The following is a 15,908-nucleotide window of genomic DNA, read 5'->3' on the forward strand; positions in this document are numbered from 1 at the left end:
ATTGATGGCATCATGAATTCACAGATGTACTGCTCTATACTGAAAGAGAAGCATCCAGTCTCTAAAAGAGGTCATTCTTGAAGAATGGAAAAAGATAGATGTTGCAAAATGTCACCAACTTGTTCATTCCATGCCTAGAAGCCTTGGTGCTGTCATTAAAAATCATGGAGGCCATGCAAAGTACTAGATGTAGTAGTTTTTGTTGTGGGGTGTACTCACTTTTTGCATCACCCTAATTTGAGAAAAACTGAAAAAATGTGTTATATAAGTTAAATTATTAATCTTACATTCATGTTATAAGTTAAACAGATGTTATATTAAACTTAGTCACCTCAACATTTTGGAAATTGTTTTTGTGTTCATTGAGATATTGTTTAAAAGGTTACTTTTCAAAGGGGGTGTACTCATTTACACTGAGCATTGTGCGTCGCAGCTAAGACCTGCTTTGAACTCTAGATTTTACAAAGCACACACCGGATCTACACTTAGAGCCACCATGGAAGTTTCACCTACCACCAAACGAATGGCTTGACTAGGGCAAGACACGACGTGACATCACTGTCATATGTAACAAAGTTGCTGTGCTCTCCACTGACTACAATATGAACGCTATTGATCTAGTGTAAAGCTATTTTTTGTTTAACTTTTTAAACATGACTATTAGTAAAAGATTGTCATTTAATGAACTGGAACAGCCCACTGATACCAGTTTTGTTCCCACTGATTGGTCAATAACTTTATAATTGAATATTTGTTGTGGAAATAGTGACAGCTGAAGTGGTTGTCATGCCTCACAACACTGTGTCCATGACTACATTTACAATATGGCACAGTCTTTCGTACCTTATTAATTCAGTAGCCAAGAGATCCATCTATTATGAATAACATGCTGTGATCATTTAGAACATTTTTGCTTGGAGAGGCTAAAGCAAACCACAGCAGCACCCACACAATTTTTTTTACCATCATGGAAAGTCTGAACATATCATCATTGTGTAACATTGCTGTCATCAAAAAGATGATGCCTTTGAGGAGATTTGAGTCAAACGTGACACAGGCTTGCTTACTTGGAAGCTTTGTTTCCTTCATTTGCCTATTCAATGAACACAATTCAGAACAACCTTTTATTTCTCTTAGTGATAAAATACACGAATGGTGTATGTCTTCTCTAAGTACCTGTCAGAACAACACTCCAGCCATCTAAACCAGAGCACTTACATAAAGAGTATCTATAAACCATAACCACTCCAGAAATCCACTTCTTTGTTTCTGAGGAAACAAACCAGATTAGGTGACAATGAGTTTGGCCAAGAAGCCCTGAAATGACAGTGTTGTGTGGCTTGCTTTTGGAAACCGTGAGAAATGGAGATAGGAGAGGAACAAAGAAAGGATAAAGTTATGTCCATAAACACTGTGGCTCTCCCCAAAGGGAGAGGAGGCTGTAAAAACACATCTGCCCTGAGCTTTGATCCACCGCTTCATTACAAGGCTGCTATCTGCACTGTTCTTCCAGCACACATCCAGAAGTACAGATGGGGCACCATCAAAATACTAAACTTTCTATCTTCTGTGGATCACAAAAAAAAGATGTTTTAGAGCCAGTGGGGTTCAAACAACACTGGAATACAGACTAAAAAAAAAAAAAAAAGATTAGACATTTTTCAAAATATCTTCATGTTCCACAGAAGAAAGAAAGCCACACAGGTTTGGAACAACAAGAGGATGAGTAAATGATTCCAACATTTTATTTTTGGTTACTCTCCCTTTAATTAATGTACTGTATTTATTAAATGAGTATAGTCAAAAGATACACATTTGGAAGTGTTTTATTGTAACAAAAGGTACTTCAATTTAAGAAAAACTGTTCAATTATCTATCAATTCCTATCCCTAACTTAGATTGATTCAAAAGTTAGAACAATTTTTATTTTTTTGAAACAAATAAATACATCCAGCAAATTGATCAGAAGTGACATTTGCAATGTTACAAAAGACTTCTATTTCAAAATAATGCTGTTTTGAACTTTCTATTCATCAAAGAATCTTGAAAACAAATGATCAGTTTCCATAAAAATATTAAGCAGCATTGATAATAAAAAGAAATGTTTCTTGAGCACCAAATCAGACATATTAGACTGAAAATTCAGCTTTGCATAATCTTAAAATAAAGAGTTATTTTAACTGTAAAAACGCTTCACAATATTACTATTTTATTGTTTTATTGTATTTTTGATCAAATAAATGTAGCCTTGGTGAGGGTAAGAGACTTCTTTCAAAAAATCTTACAGAACCAATTTTTTAAACAGTGGTGTACAGTATGTGTGAGCAAATACAGACTCAATTTAAGCTTGCCACCTATACTCAAGGTGTTTGAGACAGTACATTAAAAGGAAAAGGAAGATACGTCTGCCGTCTCAGTTGCGATGACATGATGCTATGCTGACTGTGCACCCGTATCGCTTTTTTGCTACGCAACAATGAAGAATCCTTCCCGCTTAACCCACATCACACCACAGCACAGGATGTGAATCACTCAAGGAACCGTTAATCTTGCTTTGACAGAGGATACAAGTCACCTTCCAGTTCATGAAACACCCCTTCCAGGGTTTGAACCGGTGACTTTCCAAATAGTGCCATATATATTTTTCACGCTCTCTCTTGCTGAAAGAAACCACACGTTACATCACTGCTCGTTCTAAGAGTCTAACCTTAAGACCCCTGGATAGGTGTTATGGCAGCTCTGAGCGACTGATATAAACTTTGTTTTGCAAACTGAGCACTAAATCAAATGGAAGGACCACAGACAAATTCCCAAACTGCCTCAAAACATGTGGCGTCATTCAGACTCTTGCTGTCAAGCTCTGCGGTGAGAGAAACTCACCATAAACATATGACAACACTGGAAGAACAAATTCACTCAGCCATTATCATTTTCAAATTGAAATTCTACATCATATGTTACTCATACAGCCGAGCTGCATTTCTTATTAAGATTCATAACTTTCCTGGCTAACTTCGATCAAAAAAAAAGAGAAAGAAACTGTGGGAAAAGGCTCCCATTGACAAATTAGAGCGGAGCAACTGAAATAATTGTTTTGTCATGAGAGAAACTCCAACTCACTCTCCTGATGCCTCTCTCCTCCAATCTGCCAAATAGCAAGAGCACCACCGCAAGCTCCTGCTAACCCTTCCTCGCAGCATATACAAGCACAGAGAACCACATCCTGAGCAGGGGAATGCAAAAACAAGGGCCCTGCTTCCATGAACTGGAAAAGCGGTTACACAATGTGAACTTTTCACTGTCGAACTGGATAACTTCACTCGAATTATTACAATTCTTGCTTTCATTGAAAGCCAAAGCAACGCAGGAAAAAGGGGCTGAAAGAAAACGTCTTAAAGAAAAACAACGGCAAATGATTCAACTCGAAAAAGTACCGACATTAATGGCAGGATAGATGGGAGACTGTCTTCGTCCTTGATGTCCACCCAAGGTGGGCGGCTATGTGCAGATTTCCCAGGATTCTATTGGGAGATGGAGTACAAACAACCAAGAGTCTCAGAGGGAAGAAGTGGACATGAAAAGATTTGAAGAAGATCTGATTGAGGCGAAGACAAAACAGATAAGGACTCGGGACACACAGGAGGAAGTCCAAGCAAGGACTCTTTCACTTGGACATTCATGGCTCCAGAGATTCTACCTCCGAGTATCCTGTTAAACCAAATCACAGTCTTTATACTCGCACACAACTGTTGCCATAAAAGTGGGTGAGTAAGAGGGCATGTGTGTGAGCCAAGTAAAACTGTGGTCTTGTTTCCGAGGCAAAATACATAGTGTACCAGTGATGCAACTCATGACTTCAGAATGCAAATCCTGGATTAAATTTCCTACTGTAGCTTCAAGATGAATAACTCTATAGACCTTATGCACCAATCTTTATAATATTGTCTTTGAACTTCCGTTTTTGCAGTACCCCTGTACATTTCAATGGCATCACTGTCAAATAATAATTAGCTGGTGAAGTGGATTTACTTGTTGTAGAGTTAATGAAAGCTATTGTGAGCATTGTTATGTTTAAAGCAGATGTCTTAACAATTGTCAGTAGACCCAGAAGATTTTAAAACGAGCAGTTCATTCATAAATACGTAAGATCGCTGTGGATTACAAACCGGAAGACAAAAGACAATAAGCGCAGCGCTGAAAAGGAGTGGGGCTACATAAGGTCTATAACATCTAGAGATGAACTACATAACTACATATACATAAAACTACATATTTTCAATCAACTCATCGGTGCATTCACTTTATGACCACTCGACAAATTGGTCTTAGAGGAATAATGGGTGAACATTAAAGGGATATTTCACCCAAAAAAAAAATTCTGTCATCATCATTTATTCATGTTGTTCCAAACCTGTATGAATGACTTTCTTCAGTTTGACATCAAAGAAGATATTTTGAGAAATGTTTTTCTCCTTGCAATGGAAGTCAAGAGTTTCTTCAAAACATCTATGTTCCACAGAAGAAAGACATACAGGTTTTGAACAACATGAGGGTGAGAATATGATAACAAAAATTTTATTTTGGGGTGAACTATACCATTAAATGGAATTGGGTGAACATGAACACACCCTTTAAAAAAGTCCTGTATAATTAGGCTGATCTTAGTTGCTGATCTTAGTTGCTGACCCACTGGGATTTTCACGCCCAACCACCTCTAGGGTTTACAGGGCAGATAAGAACAGGAAACTGAGGCTACAATTTGCACAGGCTCACCAAAATTTGACAACAGAAGACTGGAAAAATATTGCCTGGTCTGATGAGTCTTGATTTCTGCTGCGACATTCAGATGTTGAGGTCAGAATTTGGCGTAAACAACATGAAAGCATGGATCCATCCTGCCTTGTATCAATGGTTCAGGCTTCTGGTGGTGGTGTAATTATTTTTTATTTTTTATGGTTTTTTTTTTTGTTGTTTTTTTGTTTTTGAGGGGGATATTTTTTGGCACACTTTGGGCCTCTTAGTACCAACTGAGCATTATTAAATGAAATGAAACAATTACATCTGAGAGTTTAGCGCTCAATAATGATCACATCGTCTCAAATATAGAGAAACTCCAACTCACTCTCCTGATGCCTCTCTCCTACAATCTGCCAAATAGCAAGAGCACTACCGCAACCACCTGGGCGGAATCTCGCTGAATGACACAGACCTCTCTCGCATGCGCTCTCGCTCTTTCTTGCGCGCGATCCCAGTTCCCTCAGACCGCACGCGATCAGTTCTCCTCGCGCCTGAATGGTCAAATGCACACATACTTGTCAAAATGTCCATCGTGTGGATTATCTCACGTAAATACAGTCAGTTATGGCTTAAGTGGACGTAAACATTTGGGTGAAAACAGGATATGTGTCAATATCCATGGATTCGGTCCCAAAGGGACCATAGCCTATATTTGTCATTAATGCTAATAAAACAACAAAATATGTTAAATGGATGTATACATGGTAAATAAACCTACGTATCTGAAAAACAAGTTTATTTAATTTGTATCTCTATAGTTTTTGTTGTATTGTTTGTAATTTGTTTGTAAATTTCTTTTTATATAACAACATATATATTGGTAATTATGCCCTTTGAAGGTTATTGGACACTGTAAAATTTTTGTTCTTTAAGTTTGTGACAAGCACATAAAATGTATTACTTCTTTTATTAGAGTAATAATAAAGAAGCTGTCCTACATTCATTAGTTCACTCACTGTGTTGTGCTTGGAAAACTGCAACATCACAAAAAAAACTAGAAAAAAAAGTATCAGTACTCGTACTCGGTCCTCAAAAAATAGTATCGGTGCATCCCTAATGATTTTAAAAAATAAAATACCAATATTTAAACAGCATGTCATCAAATATCACAAATGCTATATTTCTTCACACAGTTCACAAGGGTCTTAAAATACACAGGTGCCTTTAGATTTTAGAAAGGGGATTCTTGGCTTTAAAAAGTTTGAAAACCCCTGATATAAATTTTCAATGTATGCACTCAGTGGTCATATTTACATGCTGCACTCACTGATGTGTAGAAGCCAGGGCTCCATGTCTTAGGCCAAAGGCATTTAGTGGTCCACCTCAGAGAGCAGTATAGCATAAAGAGCCTCAACAATCAGCCCTTTCCAACTACTCATTTGTCGCCCATAATAAGCGAGAGGGGAGAACAAAACACATAGGAATTAACTACATGAGTCCAGAATCCAATTAATGGCATTTGCAGAGAATGGGTTCAAGATTGGGAAACACCATACAATAAAGACACATGTACTTAATTTTCTTACATTCTTTATATATTATATAAAGAGCTAGAGAATAACTAGTCAGCATCTTAGGCAAGCCCACAGACAGTCCATAGAATAAAATCAGTTTACCCCTTCAATAATAGTTAGACAGTTTTGTTAGCTTATAGTGTAGCCAACTATTTTTAAAGAGGGTCACTTTACTGTAGCTTAACTACATTTAAGTAAACTATAGCTTGGCAAGCTATGTTCAAAGTAGCTTCTCCAACACTGATTATAAACATTATTTCATAACATAAGAAGCTCTTACCACATCCAGGTTCAGATTTCCATTGGGAAGTGCAGAATTCTCTGGAGGACTGGCACACACTACAACACGCTCGGGAAACACACGCAACTCTGCGAAGGTCAAAAAAAAAAAAAAAAGACTGATGAAGCTGTAGCTAAAGTGATGAGGAAACCATTTAGCAGAATATAATATACAATAAAGTTTCTGTTTGAAACAAAGGGTGAAATGGGAAAGAGAGGTGAAAATATGCATGATATTTATAAGAAATTCTCAGACGTCTGAAGTAAAAAGTAAAAAAAAAAGGGAGTTAAGCGACTAAGATGAATTTACAGGAGCTTCAGCAGCATAAAATGACCTCAATGCCCTCTTCATGGGAAATATTGAATACTGTTGAAAAAGCTTTATTTGTTGTTTTTAAGGAAATGGCAAAGTTGCCATAAAGTTGAATGTCAACACTGGGCGACTTCATGTCCCCACTGCCCCTCAGTCAATAAAGTTTCAAATATGTAACTCGATACAAGTAAAACAAACCACATTGTTTGATGTATTTTCCGGTTTATTTCCTTCAAACCTGGCCAAATTTAGCTTGAAAAATGAAGGCCAAGCAAATTGTTCGTCAGCTACTTTTTCTTCATGTTGTTTTTCCTAGATCACTTAAAATAATCTATACTGGACAGCCTTATTAGTCTGTACGCTCCTACTTTGTTTGTATTTCTTTGAGTCGTGTTAAACATAAATCATGTAAAATGATGTTTGTAATTTCCTTCACAGAGTCTGACATACCTCTAAAGATACAGTGAAACATTAGTCAGAACTTGTTTACTATGATAAGCAAACCACATTTTCCCCGTGAGCTGCTGTCAAGCCTGGCTCGGGTGGACTTGGTTTTAGTCTCAAATATTTGAGCTCTGCCCCTATTAGGATGGAGTGCATTCATCTCTTACCGTCTAGCCAAATATAATGGGTGGTTTCTTCAAATAAGTTTCTCTTAGATCTGTATAAATTTGACTCGAAACCACAAGTTCAGCACAAAACGTACTTTGAATCATGTTCTGAGTTGCCAACTAAGTGAACATATTTCAGTCGTCTTTTTCCAAAATAAAAATGATCCGGACAGTGACCTCCGACTGAGCCTGACAGCTGTACGAACTAATAACAACACAGGTGCTTCTGATACAATCATCTGTTTCATGAGGAAACTTAATGTGGAAAAAAAATACTCAAATCATTTTCCTTTAGTCTAGGAGGAGAGGAAATTAACTACCTCTGTAGTGCTGCCTGACAACGCATCTCAAGTTGACGTGTCGTTTCATGAAGTGCACCGCCAGACGAACATTCCCACCTGCAGAAGCAAATACATTTTATGGTCAAATTCGTTACAAGTCAAAACACATTTAGAATAGGTAATATTGAAACAGAGTGGGCTAACTAATTATGAAACAATCACATTTGGGACTGCCTGTTTGTTTAAACAAATCCACGTTTACGAATGAGGAAACATTTTCTACGGAAAATAATTTTAAATGCAAATCAGCACTGCATTAATAGTCTGTGACACATCTACTGAACATGGACGTTATCAATTATATGTGGCCATGCAAAAGGCCAGAACAAAGGCTGCCAATGTCTGCCAAATATGACACTGCTCAAAGGCTGTTTAATGTCTGAAAAATACCAAAGCGTTTAAGCAAATGAGAAAGAAGCCTCATCATAGTTCAGACATGAACGTAAGCAGTGCCAGGGGCTTCTTGGCCTTTGAAGTCCACTGTAACAAGACTGACTGAACACTGAAACTATTTACAGCCTCTACTGGTAAGAGAGTTTTATGAATTCATCCTTCATTCCTTTGAGAACAGCATATAATGTGCCACTTTGCCTGCATAACCTGTATTTTAGACGGCAAAAATCTCTAAACACTGGCTGAGTGGCTGAAAATTAGCACCGAAGGCTGTTATTTATTATTCTTACACGGCTCTCTGAAACACTCAATAGTGATTGGTTGATTTCTGCATTCTGAGGTCAAATATTTTAGTATAACTGCTATACTCTATAGTGGATAAATAACACTGTGCTAGTTTTGTGCCTCTCGTGACGCATTCAGCAATCTCATTTTTCTCACATAATAAATTATTTAAAGTGGGATAATGCAGTCAGCAGGTAATTGTCACAAAATAAACCTCTTCATTATGATATAAGACCTGATCATTCTGTCAGCGGTTATTTTGTAACCGTAAGATGACAGGTGAATAAACGAAGATTTATTATAAAATTTTCTGTTTGCACAATTATGTTCACACAAAGGAAGAAGTGAATAAATAGTGTGTATACAAAGGCCAATCAAACTGATGAAATTAATAAATTGAAAATTAGTTTGTGACTCATTCACGATCGACATCCATCAAAAAGAATCAGAACTGAACAAGCATTCTGGATATTACCAAGGAATCTATTCAAAGCTCAAACACTCTTTCGAAAAAAGGACATTTTCATTGTAGACCTTCTGTTGTGAGCTTAAATTAGTTTGATGTCATTCAACTGGTCTGAAAGCAGTTCTTAATCTGAGAATATTATACACTATATTAAGCAATTTGTATGTGTAATAATAAGAATACAATAACATACATATAAATTAAATAATAAATTTAAATTATTTTATTTTATTTAAAAAAAGAAATACTTGGTTTGCTCATTCCGAATCATGTTATTTTATATCATATTATATATAAGCAATATCACACGAGTAGCCATGTGATATGGCTGTATATCAGGATGGCTGTGATTCAGCCATAGGTTCGACAGCACAAATGTGTAAATAAATAAGAACAACAATAGAGTGTCTTTAAAACCCTCTTTTGTGAGGAACTATTCATGAGGAACGCCACGGATTCAAATCTCAAGCTGACGGTTTAACAGTTGAGCACAAGCTTCCGTTACTAATTCCAAAACTTCACTTTAGAACTGGTAACAAAGAAACATTGAGTTACTTCATTGAAACTCACTGTAATATGTAGAGTATTATGAGAGAGAGAGAGATCGCCTGAGCGGGTGTATTACATGCATCTAGCTGATATTCGTCAGGTCAATCTTATATTCACAAAATCAGTTTGAATGTCCGCTGAGGAAAGCGATATCTTGAATTGTCTTTGTCCTTTTACCATTTTAGACATTCCCATGACAGCGCTAGTCAATGCATTTGTCAGTTGTGTCTTATAAGATATTTAAATAAAAAACATCCTTGTTTCAGTCCATTTCAATATAAAAGTCTTTGTGACTGACTGACTGTCTCACTCATAAAGACTGAAGTTTTACTGAAGTCAAAAATCACTAACGGACTCTTTTTCAATACTAAAAAATACAGCATGTTATTTATATAAAATATTATTTATTGAACAATAATATTTAAATGAACAATAATAGCCATTATAACAGTGTAAGAAGTAAAATAGGAAATAAACACAAGCAAACAGTTCAGTCAAATGTACAAAAACAGCGCTCTAGTTAGTACAGGATTTAATTTCAATGTAAATATAAAGTTATGAAAATAAATATAGCCCTTAAAGGTGCCCTAGAATTAAAAATTGAATTTATCTTGGCATAGTTAAATAACAAGAGTTCAGTACATGGAAATGACATACAGTGAGTCTCAAACACCATTGTTTCCTCCTTATATAAATCTCATTTGTTTAAAAGACCTCAGACGAACAGGCGAATATCAACATAACACAGACTGTTACGTAACAGTCGGGGTGTACGCCCCCAATATTTGCATATGCCAGCTCATGTTCAAGCATTAGACAAGGGCAGGACGTCTGGATCTGTGCACAGCTGAATCACCAGACTAGGTAACCAAGCAAGGACAATAGCGAAAAATGGCAGATGGAGCAATAATAATTGACATGATCCATGATAACATGATATTTTTAGCGATATTTGTAAATTGTCTTTCTAAAAGTTTCGTTAGCATGTTGCTAATGTACTGTTAAATGTGGTTAAAGTTACCATTGTTTCTTACTGTATTCATGGAGACAAGACTGTCGTTATTTTAATTTTTAAACACTTGCAGTCTGTATAATTCATAAACAACTTCATTCTTTATAAATCTCTCCAACAGTGTGTAATGTTAGCTTTAGCCACGGAGCACTATCAAACTCGTTCAGAATCAAATGTAAACATCCAAATAAATACCATACTTATGCGATTAGACATGCTGCATGACGAACACTTTGTAGAGAACAATTTTGAGGGTTATATTAGCTGTGTGAACTTTGTTTATGCTGTTAAAGGCAAGCGCGAGCTCCATGGGCAGAGAGCGTGAGCATTAAAAGGGGCCGCAGCCTAAATCGGCTCATATTTAATGATGCCCCAAAATAGGCAGTAAAAAAAAAAAATTAATAAAAACAATCTATGGGGTATTTTGAACTGAAACTTCACAGACACATTCAGGGGACACCTTAGACTTATATTACATCTTTTGAAAAGACATTCTACAGCACCTTTAAGCCAAATCTATTAGCTCTCGAACAAGTAATAGATTAATAAGACCAAAGATTGCCCATTTGATATACCCAAAATTAATTATACCTCATGTTTAACCACTATCTACATAAGAGCCAGTAGCAAATTCCTGAAGCACTGGCCAAGATGACGCTGTTTTCTGCGGGTACATGAGTGCTGAATGGTCGCTGACCGCCTGGAGTTTGCATCTCCGAAAGCATCTAAACAAATTTTCAAATAGGTGCTATGTTTACATATAAATCGCATATCTGAGGTCTAAACAACTATATTCTCACCTAAAAAAATTCTTAAAACTACATTCCATTACAAAATAACAATAGATAACAATATCTATAAAAATGGTGGGTTTGCTCGTCCGCCATGACACGGAGAGATTCAAACAGTGAAACGGTTCCTGTGGCTATACTGGTAGAATATTGAATGGCTGGAAAGACCTCTCAGCCAATCAGATTCGAGAACCAGAAAGAACTGTTGTATAAATAAATATATATTGCATGTGTAATAAATTAATTTACATTTTATTTAATTATTTTATTATTAATTATTTAATTTACATATTTATATTTATTATATTATATACACCACACTTTTTTCATTATCTATGGTTTGGACCAAGAAAATCAAAATCAAATTAAGTGAGTCACTTTTTCATTTTTAACTTGAACCTTCATTATATGAAGCATTTAGTGATGTCAACATTATGTGTTCATTCACTTTTACAGTTGCCGGAGCAACCATACCCACTCACTATTACCATGCCATGAAAACAAGCTCATTCAAACCTCCTAGTGTTGGAGCAACGACACAACCATTCTGTTTTAATTTAAGAGACAGTGGGCAAAGGAAGAATCCAGCCTAGATCTGTTTGTCATTGTCCAAGGAATGCAAGATCCACTAGACGCGAAGGCAGAGCACTGTTGCTTAATCTGGGAGGAATTTGTCAGCGAGAGGGGGCCTGGTGAACACGCTAGCTATCTGCTGGTGCAGCTGTAAACAAGAAAACAGGCATGGGAATCCATCAGCTCTCACTCTGTGCCCTGAATAGACCCCTCAGCCTCTCTGCCTGTCTGTGAGAGACTGCCCTAGGCTGCCACAGGACCATAAAATACACACAAAATGGATCGGACAACTATCTTATGAGTGCTTAAGCATATCGGTTCAGATCATAGAAAACAAAGAAAAACAAACTCAATGTGTGCACTCTAAAACAGCCTCACATCGAGAAAATTTGTCTATCGTCAGAGTGCGTGTTAGATGTGTCAAATAAGCAGAAATACATTAGAGAAGACCAGCTGATGTCATTGCAGGCCCCAGTAACAGCTAGCTAGGTCCTCAAACGGGAGCTTGATGTGCTTCTCCAGGTAATGATATGCAATTACAGTGTCTGCCAGCCACAAAACTGTCATCAGCACCCCCAGTATGTGATTGATGGATCTACCACTTACTTTCTTCCACTTCACAAGTACTGCTTAACAGCAGCTCCTCTCATTGTTTGAATTATTTACAATACCTTTTTCCTCCATTGGCAAAACTAACTGCACTGTAAAAACAAAGGTACAATCTGTCACAGTAAAGAAAGAAGGTAAATTAGTGCTCAGCATCAAACTTCCTGCACATACTTGCTTTGAAATAACTTCCATTCAACGTTCAAATATGATCATAAACACTGACAAAAACAACAAACAGAATTTAAACCCTATTAAACCCTAAACTCAAGTCACTGTATCCAAGATACAAACTAATTATCATAAATGTTAGTTTATCCCACCTCCGAGAATAATAGGCTATGGTAAGCATCTTGTGTGAAACCCCGGTGAGCCTGCCAAACTGGCTCCTAAAGTTGATATACATGTCAAGGTTCCAGGCGATTGGTGCTCTTTAGTTTTTTTTGTTTTTTTTATTTGCTTAAGGGAAGTGATACAAGACTAGTGGGAACAACAACACCTACCATCACAGAACTGTTCATCTAAGCATTGCAGGTTAATATGACTAATAATATGAATCAGATGCTCCCTCGGGTGTTCCTCTCCATCACAAAGAATTAACCGAGGAGGGTTTCAATATCAGATTTATATGCTTTTGAGATGGTTTTGACTTAAAGTGCTTAAGGGAGAAAGGCAACACCGGTAGAGAGATCAAGATGGCACATGGAACCCTACCAAATTCAATGAGGGTGAAATAAAGTGTGCGTGGACAGTATCAACGTCTTATCTTTCCTGCTCCTAATCATTCAAGTATGCAACGAGCCGCCCCGAAAGCTTGGGAGAGTTATGGGAAAATAAAACTCTTCACTCATAACATAAGTCTCTCTGCTAAGCATCAAGAGCCTAGGGCATGTTCTTTCCCTTTTTAACTCTGGTGTGGATGGATAGAACAAACAACAGATTGATAATCTGCATACTTCAGGAGAAATGAAAATGGGCATCTTTCTTGTGTGCTTCAGTCTATTTCATTCATGTCCATCCCAACTTAGATTGACCCATCCTCCTGCCTCCTTACCAAAAAGGGAAAAAAAAAAAAAGTTTAATAGCATTTATGTTTCCTCTTTTCCTTTACTTCAAAGAGGCAATTCCCAAGACAAGGCCGAAAGAGGAGTCTGCTCTAGAGTAAAACCACAAAAAGGCTCGTTTTGAGAAATCAGCTGTTGGTTGAAAAAAAAAAAAAAAAAGTTCTTGCAGCTCTAATTCTGGCTAAATGTGAATCTCAGGGTCTTTTTGCAGTTTAAGCTCTTCTAAAGCATCCTGTCTATAAGAAACGAAAATACTGGAGTTATCTAGATAAAGGCCGATGTTTACAGCAATGGTTCTCAACTGTTTTTGATTCAGGACCCAGATTTTACAAGTGCCGACTCAACACTGTATCACGACTGCTTATCATGTAAAAGTAAACAAATGTGCCCCCAAAATTAAACACTAAAAATGTGTTAATTTCAGCATGAGAGAGATTAAGTCCAGTAGACAGAACTATTCGTATGCCTTGCAAACTTAAATATTTGGATTTATCTACATTATTGTTGCAAATTCCACTGATTTGTCAACAAGATTATGTTATCTAGCTGGGTGAGGTTGTGTTGAATTTGCAAAAAAAAAAAAAAAAAAGTTTTGGATGCATCAGTAAGATTGTGTTAAATACTAATTGCCAACTGATAATGTTTTACATCATATGTCATTATTTTCCAGCCAAATTTGCTTATAGACTTACATTAAAAACAAATGTTCTTTTTGTAATTGAAAATGTTGCATGCAAGTAGCATCTGATGTGAGAAGACGATTGAGATGCCCTCAGAGGAAAAGTGTTCCAACAATCACAACATACATGCAAGGCTTTGCTGACACTAAGCCAAGGCAGAAATATACAGTACATCAGTAAACACGCATACACGACCCCTCCTGGAGCTTTTACCACTTCCTGGGAAAACAATAGAGAGAACAAAAAGTCAACAAACCAGAAGAATGTAAAGAGGAATGTGAAATAAAATGGAAAAGCAGGGTGAGTGATCCCTTGTCTCCAACTAGAGCCATTCTTTCCATTGATTCAGAGTTCAAAGAAGAACATGAGCTATAAAAATCTCATCAGCTCTAAACAAATGGAGAGCACAGACAGCTCAACATGCGAAAGAATAATAATCATCTCTCAGCACCGCAGTCTAGATCTTGACAAGCCAAAGAGGTTGTACAATCTAAACACATCAAGCTCTAAAAACAGACAACATCAGATACGATTTCTGGTGGTAAAACCGGGTACGATCCATGATATCTGTGCATTCAGCTACTGTGTGCAACAGACGATACCGAAGTAATCTCACAGACGTGAAAACCGGGTATGGCGGGTGGAGAGCGGGTGTCTAGGTGACAGAGTTGGAATTTGTAGAAATATTTTCTCTCACTCCTCACTTTGATGTGAATGATCACCCTCCAAGATCTTGTCCTCCGCTCTTACTGGGTCAGGGTGGGGCTCCCGGGTGATTGTGCGTATGTGTGTGAGTGTTTCAAGGGGGTCGCCACATGGAAGGGCCGAGCGGGGTTTTCCTGGAAGCACATCACAACCGGCTGCGTAACTGTAGCCTGTGCCGAGCGGTTGGTGTGTCTTATCACTCTGTTCAACGTCCACCTGAAACAATATTTGCACATGAGTGTTCAATTTAACATTTGGGTGACCCTTCAGCATGGTTATGAAATGCTGCAATGTGGCCCAACAGGAGGATGCAACACATGATCAAAAGGAAAACTGTAAAGATAAGTAAATGGAGCGCCTTCAGAAACCTCCTTCTATAGTCTTCACAAAATAATCAAAACCAAGACCAAAACCTAACATGGTGACATTTATTGACCAAAAGCCTACAATAAACTTTAACATGACACAGCACAAGGAACAAGACTGTGATCAGTCACATTCAAACAGAACATCCCACCTCTCGTTCCAGCAGATGTTCCCTTTAATTAGAGCTCCTAACGCAACGTTTAACAAATTGCATACACCTGCACTATAAACGTTTATGACATCAGCATGGCTATGAAAACGGGTGAGAACATCAAATGATTTAACACCAACACGGAATTCTTGAAGGAAATTTTAAATACTGCAATGTCTCTGTAAGATATACTTTTGGCTGACATGTCTCTTATGCTCACCAAGGCTTCATTTACCCGATCAAAAATACAATGACTGTTTTATATTTAATTCATGTACATGTCATTTTTATCTATGATGGCATTATTCCAGTCTTCAGTGTCACATGATCCTTCAGAAATCATTCCAATATGCTGATTTATGATCAAGTAACATATCTTATCATCAATGTTGAAAACAGTTGTGCCGCTTAA

General features: G+C 37.2%; 1 protein-coding gene across 4 annotated transcripts in view; it reads right to left on the reverse strand.

Moving 5' to 3' along the window:
• LOC125277158 (SLX4 interacting protein) overlaps positions 1-15,908 on the reverse strand; it is a 54,587-nt gene that overhangs the window by 13,137 nt on the left and 25,542 nt on the right. For all 4 annotated transcript variants that reach the window (XM_048205455.1, XM_048205452.1, XM_048205456.1 and 1 more), the window contains 2 exons: positions 7,835-7,912; positions 6,592-6,680 (listed from right to left, as the gene is read on the reverse strand). In XM_048205455.1, the coding sequence (XP_048061412.1) occupies positions 6,592-6,680; positions 7,835-7,912 (167 nt within the window). The remainder of the gene's footprint in view (positions 1-6,591; positions 6,681-7,834; positions 7,913-15,908) is intronic.

Source organism: Megalobrama amblycephala, linkage group LG10, assembly GCF_018812025.1.
Source record: "Megalobrama amblycephala isolate DHTTF-2021 linkage group LG10, ASM1881202v1, whole genome shotgun sequence".
Lineage (NCBI taxonomy): Eukaryota > Metazoa > Chordata > Actinopteri > Cypriniformes > Xenocyprididae > Megalobrama > Megalobrama amblycephala.